This window comes from Paramisgurnus dabryanus, chromosome 15, assembly GCF_030506205.2.
Source record: "Paramisgurnus dabryanus chromosome 15, PD_genome_1.1, whole genome shotgun sequence".
In the NCBI taxonomy this organism is placed as follows: Eukaryota; Metazoa; Chordata; class Actinopteri; order Cypriniformes; family Cobitidae; genus Paramisgurnus; species Paramisgurnus dabryanus.
In genome coordinates this window covers 33713779-33726163 of record NC_133351.1, presented here as the reverse complement: position 1 = coordinate 33726163, position 12385 = coordinate 33713779, and the positions used below count along the sequence as shown (strand labels likewise).

General features: G+C 39.2%; 1 protein-coding gene across 1 annotated transcript in view; it reads left to right on the top strand.

The window, feature by feature from the left end:
* Positions 1-12385, top strand: part of agps (alkylglycerone phosphate synthase) — a 42889-nt gene that overhangs the window by 14475 nt on the left and 16029 nt on the right. The window contains exons 8-12 of the mRNA XM_065293193.2: positions 2397-2477; positions 2803-2928; positions 3013-3121; positions 8167-8294; positions 8875-8926. Of these exons, the coding sequence (XP_065149265.1) occupies positions 2397-2477; positions 2803-2928; positions 3013-3121; positions 8167-8294; positions 8875-8926 (496 nt within the window). The remainder of the gene's footprint in view (positions 1-2396; positions 2478-2802; positions 2929-3012; positions 3122-8166; positions 8295-8874; positions 8927-12385) is intronic.

Sequence of the window (12385 nt, the reverse complement as noted above, 5' to 3'; positions counted from 1 at the left end):
AAACGTTACCCAAAATAGGATTGTTTTTGTTATATACAGTCTTTCCACTGTATATGACACGGTATGTACACTGTTTTGTTGTATAAGTGTGGCTCAAGTTCTCCATAAGTGCTGCAAGATATATCGAAAAACCGCAAATGTGCATGTCACATTAGTTTGCTATAACTGAATGATTTTAAGATCATTAAGATTAAAAAGTTATGTATAGTCAAAGTTTAAAATTGATGTAGATAGTAGAGAGGCCATACAGAGACATGTTTGTTAGTTAGTTTTATATATATATATACTTTATCATAATTTAAATTAATTTAACTAACTAAAATGATGATCCTATCGCATACCGTACGTCACATTGCTTAGGAACTTATTCCATATTACATTTTCCTTCAGTATCGTGAAGCCCTGTAGAAGCTAATTTTAAAATTTCATTTCTTACTGGATATTAGAATAAGCGGTATAAAGCAATTTGGTAATCAATCAGTCATTTTTTGGGATGAGACAGTGCCGTCTATATTAGGGATGCACCAAATGTTCTGCAAACGAAACTATTACGCTGAAAATAGCAACAAAAAACACCATTTCCCATTTTTTGGGGAGATTTTTATTTCATAGATGGTATTTAAGGAGATGATAGAAAAAGTACAGGGTGGAGAGAGGGTTATGGGATCAGCAAAGGACTCTAATTCGGGATTCGTCGCTGAAAGTGCGTCTGCACCATATGTTGGAGCAGTGTCCACTACACCATCGGTTTCGACAAACAAACGCTTTATAAATGCCACAATGTTTTTGCTGTTTCGGCTGAATTGTTTGGTTGCCGAACACATCGGTGCATCCCTGATCGGTATGGTCTAATATGACCCTCAGTTTTTGCAAAATAATTTAAGGCGTAAGCTTTCCAACCATCTTGCTTGTTGTGCAGTCTTTAAATTTTATGTTATTTATCGTATATCGTAAAAGTGCTTTTTTTCTTGGCGAAAATGACAACCTTTTAGTAGCTAAGACCTTTATGCCTCAGTTGGGATCGTTTTAAGCCCTTTGAAGCTGCGTTGAAACCACTGATCTATATAAATGACTGGATTGCGCATAGAACGCTTGACGTAACTGCGGGAGGTGAAGCCTGCGCAGAGTTCGAGCCGAACTCTCATGATCAAAATTTACCCCCTTTACAGCGTATCAGTTACACAAGGTTAATTTTTAGGATATGTGTACGTTAATTATTTGTTAATTCTGGTGTTATTTGCAATGTTTATGTTTTAATCGGGCAGGATAATGGATTTATAAAACACCGTTAAAGAGTAACTAAACCCCAAACCAACTTTTTTTAGTTAATGATCTGTAAGAATGATGCTTTATTAGTGCTGTTCATTGATTTTAGTAAGTTTTTTGACATTTGGATATAAAGTGTTTCAATACTACAATATATGGTGTAAAAACGTCTGAGTGCTGCCCTCTTGAGGTTGAACGGTGGCTACTGCAGTTGAATTTTCCTATTGGATGTTGGGTCCAAGAAATGACTCGTGACGTAAGCAGGTTCAAGCTCACCACGCCCTTGTTACGATCTCACCACACACTTAGTTCGTCCCCCCTATCTCCGTTGGGATCTGCCCACTTTTTCTGCATTTTTCAAATATTGCAGTGGGTGGAGTCAGGCTCTGACCAGGGGTTTAGTTACGCTTTAAGGTGAGTGTGCCTGTTGCATTTGTTAATGACACGGGTATAAATAAAGTTTTTTTTGACATTCAGCTACACTGTGACGGTCAGCGTTATTTCTCTTAATAAGTTTAGGTAACCTGTAAGTTTAGATAACATAATTACAAAACTAGCAAATTATTGCATGCACATATGGTAAAAAGTATGAATATTTATTTAGATTTCAGAATGAGCACGTTTATTGTCATTAATACTAAATATGCTGCGGTCTGTCTGCTGATCTGATACTGTAATAAAGATGAATATATATAATAACTGATTAAAACGCAAAATGTAAAACTTTCAGTAAATAACTATTTACATGCTTAGGACGTTTGTGTTGTAATAATGTACAGTGTAACTTCACATATAAAATCGAAGACGAGTAAAGTGATGTTTTTTCATTAAAATCTGAAAACGCCCATTGATTTAATAGAACGTTTGGGTATACCAACATGGCGGCGCGGTGGCTTCACAAGTATGACGTCATGCGCAATCCAGTCATTTATATAGATCAGTGGTTGAAACTGTAAACTGTTGAGGTCCAATAAAGTCTATTATATTGAGAAAAATCCTGGAATGTCAAAAATTGAATTTCTTCTTTACTGAAGACCTAAACATCTTTGATGACATGGTGTTTTTTATAAAAGTGGAATATTTCTTTAATAGATTCATTAAGGGATTAAAATCATGACCTTTTGTTTTAGAACCGAATATTGTGGCTGGATGAGAAGAATCTAACGGCTCATGTGGAGGCAGGAATCATTGGACAAGAACTAGAGAGACAGGTCAGTCTTTACACTGATCTACCTGTCTGTACACAAACACACACACATAGATACACACACACACACACATACAGATTTAAAGCAGATGGCTCATTAAACTAATGTCTGAATATGGCACTTATGCTGTGTGCGTGCGTGCATGTGTTTGTTTGTATGTGTGCATGGTCCATATTGAGTTCTGACGGCAAACACTGACGGATAACACTCCAGCAACATGTTTACTCTGTGTTTTATTGACAGAAGTGACGTTATCATTTTGAATATGAAAGATATTTGATCAATAATCATTTCAGCTGTGCTATCATACTGTACACATTGTTTGTAGTTAAATGAGCGAGGTTACTGTACGGGTCACGAGCCAGACTCTATGGAGTTCAGTTCTCTGGGCGGATGGGTGGCCACAAGAGCATCGGGCATGAAGAAAAACATCTACGGTAACATCGAGGACCTGGTATGTGTTTGGATAAAACACACCTGCTGTTCATAGCAGTGAGGTACAGTTGTAGGTCATTAATGTTACCTGGGATCTTCTTAGGTGGTGCATATAAAGATGGTGACTCCCAGAGGAGTGATTGAGAAAAGCTGTCTGGGACCCCGCATGTCCACTGGACCTGACATACATCACTTCATACTGGGCTCTGAAGGTATGGGCGTGTGTGTGTGTGAATCTGCATTTCTGTGTGAATCTTATGTTCTGGTCATATTTTACACTGAGATCACAAGGAAACAAACTACTTTGATCACTATCTAAGGCTGTATTGAAAAGTAACTTCGCATCTGCTGGCGTGTTGGATAAACAAAACTGCTTCGGTGTGTCGCATAAACGCCGTCATCGTCTTGCTGCCCCTCCCCATTCTGTGAATGGTTCCCTATTTCAGGGGAAAAATTTGGCCATGGTTTCCATGCTAGACTTGCTTGTAAAAATGTTAAGAAATATAAAATTAGTATTTGTTATATTTGCCACTATGGACAAACTAACTGCCCATAATGGGTGTAAATCTTATTATGGGGGACAATAAACAAAATTTCTCAAGTGTATATTTAGAAAAGGACACAATTAATACAGACAAAATTGTACTTTTGAAATGAAGGATATGTGTACACAAAGGAAAGCCTACTTTTCTTCTTTATAACTTTGTTTTTAAGCTGTTTTCAATCAAGCCACTGTTGACATTTGAACTTAACTTAAAATTACTGTTAGCTAGGTGTTCATGTTTTTCTCCCAGTTTTGCGAATTTATTTTTCACTGAAATGAACTTCTGCATACAACTTTGATATTTTTTTATTTTTTATTTTATTTTAACACAAAATGATCACAAAATGACACATAATGTGTTAAAATGACTCATAATATGGTAAGCATAAAACAAAAAATGTGTAAAAAAAATTAACACATCCTTTCTTAGAGTGCACTTAGGCACCGATTTCAAACATTTGAAGCAGTTTAACACTCATGACCCGGTTGGGACTTTTCAATGAAATCCAGCGTTAAACAAACAGACACGCAAAACTCAGCTGCTACCCCGGATAAACTATATGCATTATTTCCTTAAGGTTGGCTTACTTAAAAAGCTGAACAAGGCTTTCTTCCCCTTACATCCAAAAACACTCTTCTTCTTTCGTGCCATTGTTGAATCCTGATATAAAACAAAGTTTTAGCATGTAGTGATGCCTGTGACTTGTACTGGAAGAAAAATGCTAATGAGTGCCCTCAGTCTCACTCTGATAGACGTGTGGGGGTGCTTTTCCGAAGGAAGTGCCCATAAAAGGAATATGGGGTCAATGATACATAATAAGTACCCATGTTCCAAAAAAACTTTCCGAAACTTGTAGGAAAGAGGAGGCCCAATAATACACACGCAACTGCTTTTTTGACACATTGCATTTGTTTAGCATGATGATTACTACTCTTGAACTATGTTAATAAGTCAGAATGAAGAAATGGCTTTAAACCCCTACTTTAAAAAATGAAAATCAGTGTAGTGTTAATTAGGCACAGTTTTCTTTATGGAATGAACATGGAGCAAGGAGGAAGAAAGTAAAATGGTAAACTTGGAGTGGGGCTTGGGTCACTGTTTGGATATGTGATTGTACTAAGAGTTTCTTCTCCAATAACACACTGTGCCAGTTTAACTCATTTTGCTCATTATTAGGGAGAGATTAAGGAGAGACCTGACAATGAAATATGTTGATATCAGAGTAAATTTGCCGTTCGTTATTTAGTTTATAGTAGGGATGTTCATTTCAGTAAATTTTCCCGACTGACAACTGCAGCTTGTTAACCGAACAAAAACCTTTAAAGGCGCAAAAAGAGGATGTTTTTCGCCGACCGAGAATCCAAAAAAGTTTTTTAAATGAGCGCATGCGTAAGAACAGCCTCCCGCCTTCACCGTTCATTTCTAGGGAACGCCTTCCTATACTCGTGCACGAATATTTGAACACAAGTGTTTGTTTACCACTGGCATATGCTGTGTCGCGTCAGTGAATTCATTGTTTGAAATGATATGATGATAAACACATAAGACGTTAAAACGTTAGATCAGTCGACGCTAACTTACTCCCATTTCAACTAGCATGTAGCAGACTGGTCACTGCCTTACAACTACAGTACAATAACAACGTCAATATACCTGGATAACAGTACAACAATAATTACATCCACAAAGAAAGAATAATCACTGTTAGCTGTTGAGAAGATTTTTTGCGAACTGCGCGTCTGTCTTGACACCTCTCTGTTCCTTCATTGCTCTCCAGCGTTGAAATGTTTCTCCAATAACGACTCTGGTTAGATTACGTTCTTCTGACAATTTTCTCCTATTCCCAGCGGCTTAAAGTATTTCTTTTACGACCTCCTTCGGGTTTTTTCTCTTCCATGGTGCAAATTCGAGGAGGAAAGCAGGATCGACAATGAAAACAAAACGAAACTTAAGACTGAGTTTCATGCGCTATGCGCATGCATCGCCTGTGTAAAGTTCCTGGAGCGCGCACGTATCTCACAAGGATCGTAATGGCAGTGATTGACAAGCCAGAGGGCCAATCGCTGATGCGATGACCGCAAGAGCAATTGGCTGATGTTTTTAAGGCCTTATCTTGTGCACAGATGACGTATATTAATATTATTACTTTCAGTGCACCTAATAAATAGCCTATTATCATTTAGTAAAGACAGTTTCAAGTAATATTGCAAAAATGTATAAAACAAACATCCTCTTTTCCACCTTTAACTGATAAGATTTTAATATTAAATTGTCATTTAATGAAAATACAGTTGATGGTTATCTGTGACCGGGTACAAACAATACAAACATTTTATTTAATTTGAACATGCAAACAGCAGCAACAGGTCAACAACAGAACCAGGATTCATACATTAGTAAATTTTCACGCAACATTTACATATCAAAGTCCGCATCAGTCCAAAGGATTAATATCCAGATAGGCCAGATAGTTTCTTTTTCATCTACCACAGTTGCCATTTCTAAAGCAGGACACATTTCAAAAAGTTTTGCTTGTGTGTCGTCTTTTAATAGTCAAGGTCTAGGACAGAGGCGATTAGCGAAGGTCTGTCTAGGACACTTGCGACACGGAGATGGACCGTGTCATCTCTGTGCAGTTTCTAAACCATTCTCAAGCACAGAAACACATGCAGTATAAATGATTTCTTATACAAATGATTACTTTAACAGACCGTCAAGGAATAAATCATTTGTGTCCTTTACAGGCCATTCACGAATTAAGAATAGAAAAGTGGCGAAATGTGCATTAACAAAAAAAGTCTTAACTGATAATATTTATCGGTCATAAATGCTTACCTTCAGTTAACCGGCCAATATTAACATCCCTAGCGTATACTTATTTAAAACTTGCACACTAAAATGCAGACCTGGGCGATCTGTTCTTCGTTTTGGTTGGTATGGTATTGGGCAGTGTAATTGTTTCATGATGCCCATACGGTAATGTCGGGCCGCAGTGAGAATGCATAAAAAGCGACAGGTCAGAGCTCCTGTATGTGTTGGATGTGTTATTACTGTACATGTGTGATGGTATATGTGTGGAAGTGTAGTTTATTAGGTCATTAATAAAGACCTTTAGTGATAAGATTAGGTCTCGTGAACTCTTTGTGCGAGGCTGAATATTTTCTAGAATTAATCTGCATTCATTAAAGATTCATGATTCCATTAGGAGTGACATCTGGCTCGTTTAATGAGTCTGTAATGCCACATAAATTTAGACGATTTCCTCTTCAGATGGCACACTTACTGTTGTTGTTTTTACGGGGGTCATGAGATCTTTAGATGTAAGTATTGTCGTCTCAGAGCTGTGAATGTGTGCACGTTTGATATTAAACCAGTTTATTGGCATGTTTAAAGATGATTTGGGGTTAATGGACCTTAAGCTTTATCTGTTAGTATGGAAAAGCTTTTCACACTGCAATGACTTTCTTTATCTAGTATTTTTGTCTTGTTTTCGATACAAATATCTAAAAAATTCTTAAATCAAGAATCAAGAGCAAAATGACCTAAGAAAATAAAAAATATACAATTTAAGTGAATTTGTGCCTACAACAAGGCAAAAAATCTACCAATGGGGTCTTCTCATCCATTTTTCCTGAAGTGTTTAAGAAAAAGGTAAACTTATTTCCAGATTTGTTTTGGTAGTGCACGACCAATAGTTCTATAGCTCAAAGGATAATTTTATGTATTTTAGTCATATATTTTTATAAGTGCTTTAAGAGACATTTCTGCTTTTATAGCCTCTCCTATGACTGCTCATAGATTTCCATTGTAAGTGCATTGCTACAAACGATAAAATTGCTTTAGTAATTTCACAATCTGTTCATGGAGTTTATGGGGAACGATGCAGAACATAAATATTTGGGAAAAGACGAGCCACTAGTTTTTAGCATCATTCCCAGATCTCATTTGTAAAAGTCGAGTAAATGAATTGGAATCGTTTTAATTTTCTCTGTTAACTTGGCAGCGTTTTGCATGCCAACATCTGCCCCCATCTACCCGGCCAGTTCTTCTCTGTGTATTATAAACTCTCCACAGGACTTTATCACCAGTTTGACACACGTACACATTCGTGTCTGCTGTGGACGCTCAATAATGAGCCTCGAACCTCAAACTGAGAGCAGCAGACACAGGGTTTCTCTCAGAGGTCAAAGGCCATGAGGGTTTGGGCCGGATGCATGCTGCGCTGGGATCTGCTGGGCCCTCGGTGGCTCTGTTCTCTACCAAAAATGTTGTTTGATACTGACCTGCTTTATGTCACAGAACGCACCGTCTGTAAATCTCTCCACTTCCTTTTTGTAGAGGAGGAAACTTGAGCGTTGAGGTGAAAATGATCATGCAGATCTCCAGCAGTGATGCAGGGGTCATGCGTATGTGCAGCACATTTCTTTGCGAGTGGATACGATATCCTGTTTTTCAGTTTTAACACTAAGTTAGAAAAACAGTGGCTTTTAGCCGATCAACAGCCTGTTGGGGATTTTATACATGCGCTGACTAAAATGAAAAAAAATAAAATGATCTAGCTAGTCAGTATTTTAATAAAAATGTATGCTTTAAATTGCCATGTCATATTGTAATAAAAGAAAGTTCAGCTTTATGTGAAGTTGTAAATGTCTTGCAGATGAATTTTCCCAAGTTAGTCAGTGTAATTTTGGATTCTGTGTCTTGTTCTTCAGGAACTCTGGGAGTGGTGACTGAAGTTACACTGAAGATCCGGCCCGTTCCTGAATATCAAAAATACGGCTCTATCGTCTTCCCAAATTTCCAGCAGGGTGTTGCGTGCCTGAGAGAGGTCGCCAGACAGGTCAGTAATAAACATCCAATCTGTAGTCTGAATCAAGTCAGATATCAGTTTGATTGCTTGAATTTGTTTTTTTTTTACGTTTGAAGAAAGCATTTGCCTTTTTTTAGGCATTAGATTATCATAGACACCCCAAAAACGTTGTTCTAATTGGACCAATATAAAATAACTAGAGTCTACCTTACGTAATCTATTTGAAATAGTCTAAATGTTAAAGTATTGATTTTAGGATTGGGAGATGTGTGTGTCGTCTCTGTGTAATGGCAGTCATCTTCAGTCATTAATCTGTTGGCCTGGTGCTGATGTTGCTGTTATTGATGAGCACAGCGTAGCCGCTTTATGCAACAGTGCTTGTTATGAGTCCATAAACAAACTGTGATCCAAACCTAAAATTAAATGATTGATTATGCCATTCAGGACCTACACACTGTTACCCTCTGTTTCTTGTTGCCCAGGGCTACTTTCAAGTAATCCCAACAAGTGGGGCTCATTTATTGTGCTTTATTTGAATATATTATTGTGCTATACTGTGTGTGATTTTATCTTGTTTAACATTTTATGTTTTATATCTTCTCTGTTCCAGAGATGTGCTCCAGCATCTATTCGACTTGTGGACAATGATCAGTTTCAGTTTGGTAAGTCTCACGTGTTTGGTTAATTATATGATTTTGTTATAGATGTTGAATGTTTACTGGAAGATGTGTGGTGAATGCAGTGATGTAGTGTTGTCATGGTTATGAAGATTAGCTGAGGTTAATGACTTTGGCTGTTCTCATCATTGATTCAGCCAATCACAGAGAAACAGGAAGTGACATCAGAGACTCAATGGGGGTTTTATTGCTGTGGTTTAGTGAAGAAGGACTTGATCACATTTACTTTACGGCGTAACATTTCTACTGGACTTTATACTTTTGCACTTGCAATTTTGGCAAAAATATTGATGTTTTCTATAGACTGTAAGTCCGAAATAAACTGCTGAACTTCATAAAATCAAAGCAGTTTTGTTTGATGCTTTTAATTTAATGCCGATCAGATGCTCACGTTTTTACTGTCTGGTTGGGCAAGAAAGCTGCCGTGTTGATCAGACCCAGAGGTTGCGTTAGACTTTTTCATTGTCTGTCATTTTGACGGACAGGGTCGTAAAAAACTGTCAATCAATTATTATCCTTCAATTTTAATATTTTAAAAATAGTAATTCAAAGCCTTTGTTTTTGTTCACATTTTCATTTTTAATCATGAACTTAAAAGACAAACAGATGAGTTAAAATATATACTTTTAATTTGTTATTTATAATAGATTTTCACTGTGCATGTGTAAACTACAGGCAGAAAGCTAGACAAAACCACTAGGTTGTTTTCAAAAATGATCTGCTATAAAGACAGAAATCTGCTCTTATATTCCCCTCCGCTCGGATGAATTGAAAGATTTAGCATTTGAGAGCTTTTTTGTTTTTATTACTTGTTGTTGTTGTTTTGTGTATTCATTACATCAAGTGGTTTAATTTGGTGTGGTGTAATTTATCTCTGGAGGATCCCCGCTCACAGCATCTCATATAAAGTGAAATTGATCATTATTTTGCCAGCTGAGAGAATGAGCGAGCGAACGCACAAACACGCAGTTCAGGAACAATGATAAATGTCTCTGGCAGCAATTAAGCTCACAGTGCAGAGCGCCTTTATAACATTACATGTGGAGATGTGGGGGGATTCATCAGGGGTTGCCAGATATTTCTGGAAAAGTTCCCCTTATCTCCAGGGAGCTCATTAACTCCTGTACGGCTCGGTGTTTTCATCCACTGTGCATTTCTGAGAGAGAGAGAGAGAGAGATGTATTGACTATTTAATGAAGACTCCAGTCTCTGTGATCATAGTTTCTGCATCATGTATGCTTGCTCTTTAAACCCAGAAGTGTGCCCGTGTTGTTTTTCTATCTGTATTATAATCACAGGTCCTGAATAAAGTTAATGAGTGCTACACTACATTCAAACACATTCACTGTGGTAATAACACAATGAAACTAAAGGTCTTCTCAGTTTGTGGGGCGGCACACCGAAAATACTTTTTGAGGAAACCTTTGGAAACTGTTGACTATGCTTAATGTAACATGGGTGAGTTAGGACAGAAAGAAAGGTTGTAAAATAGTTCTGACTGTAGAGTAATAGTGCTTTAACACTTCTGTGGTGATAAGGGTTCGAGTCTGGCCTGTGTCGTGTCTTTATTATGATCTGCACTGTTGCAAATGAATCTTTAATGATGAACATAGAGTCAAACTGTATGTTTACTGTGTGATAAACAATAAACTTTAACAACTTAACTATAGGTTTTATTGAAGTTGACTTAATATTTGAGTTTTGTTTATTGCTTATTGTTTTTATTTTATTTCAATTAGTCACACAAAAGTAATTTGACATTGAACAAAAACTGGCAGACTATAGACAAACACACAGAAACATTAAGAAATGTTATAGTTATAATTTACAGTTTATTTTATAGAGCTATGTTCAGCTCAAAAATATTTTATATTGAATGCATTAAAAATGTATATTTTAATTTTTACTTATTTAATTTTAATTGATCTGTTAATCAGGTGAATATAAGTGAATTGATAATGCATGAGAATTGTTCATTTAAAGGTGTGAGAACCTGGGGTTTATTTTTTCATGTTATCAGGTATTTGTATTTGTTTGCTTTGAAAGTGTGTGTGTGCATGTGCCCGTGTTTGTGTGTGCGTGCCCGTGTTTGTGTGGGCGTGCCTGTGTTTGTGTATTTTTCTATGTGATGTGAGCGCGCCAGCGTGTGTGTGCACGCCCATGTGTGTGTGCCCCCGTGTGTGTGTGCGTGTGCCCGTGTGTGTGTGTGCGTGTGCCCGTGTGTTTGTGTGCGCCTGTTTGTTTGTGTGCGCCCATGTGTGCGCTCGTGTTTGTGTGTGCTTGTGTGTGCCTGTGTTTGTGTGTGCGCCCGTGTGTGAGTGTGCGCCCGTGTGTGTGAGTGTGCGCCCGTGTGTGTGAGTGTGCGCTCGTGTGTGTGAGTGTGCGCGCGCTCGTGTGTGTGTGTGCGCGCCCGCCCATGTGTGTGTGCCCCCGTGTGTGTGTGCCCTTGTGTTTGTGTGCGCCCGTGTTTGTGTGTGCGCCCTGTGTGTTTGTGTGTGCGCCCTTGTGTGTGTGTGTGCGCGTCCCTGTGTGTGTGTGTGCGCGTCCCTGTGTGTGTGTGTGTGTGTGTGTGTGCGCGCCCGTGTTTGTGTGCGCGCCCGTGTTTGTGCGCGCCCATGTGTGTGTGCCCCCGTGTGTGTGTGCCCTTGTGTTTGTGTGCGCCCGTGTTTGTGTGTGCTTGTGTGTGCCCGTGTTTGTGTGTGCCCGTGTTTGTGTGTGCGCCCTGTGTGTTTGTGTGCGCCCTGTGTGTTTGTGTGCGCCCGTGTGTTTGTGTGCGCCCGTGTGTTTGCGTGCGCCCGTGTGTTTGCGTGCGCCCGTGTGTGTGTGTGTGCCCGTCCGTGTGTGTGTTTGCGCGCGCGTCTGTGTGTGTGTTTGCGCGCGCGTCCGTGTGTGTGTGTGCTCGCTCGTGTGTGTGTGTGCGCGCCTGTGTGTGTGTGCGCCTGTGTGTGTGTGTGTGTGTGCGCCTGTGTGTGTTTGTACATGTGTTCGTGTGTGCGCCCGTGTTTGTGTGTGCCTGTGTGCGCGTGCGTCCCCGTGTTTGCTTGTGTGTGTGTGTGTGTGTGCCCGTGTTTGTGTGTGCGCCCTGTGTGTTTGTGTGTGCCAGTGTGTGTGTGCGCGTCCGTGTGTGTTTGCGCGCGCGCCCGTGTGTGTGTGTGCTTGCTCGTGTGTGTGTGTGCGCGCCTGTGTGCGTGTGTGTACATGTGTTCGTGTGTGCGCCCGTGTTTGTGTGTGCCTGTGTGCGCGTGCGTCCCCGTGTGTGTGTGTGTGTGTGTGTGTGTGCGCGCTCGTGTGTGATTTACCAATGTTTTTATCAGACCAGCTGCATCACAATGATTTATGACAATCTCTGCTCAACATTCGCGCTCTCTCATTCTTCCTCATTCTATCTCTCTTATTCTCTCTTTGTCTCTCTCTCCCTTTCTCATTAACTCTCTCTCTCCATCT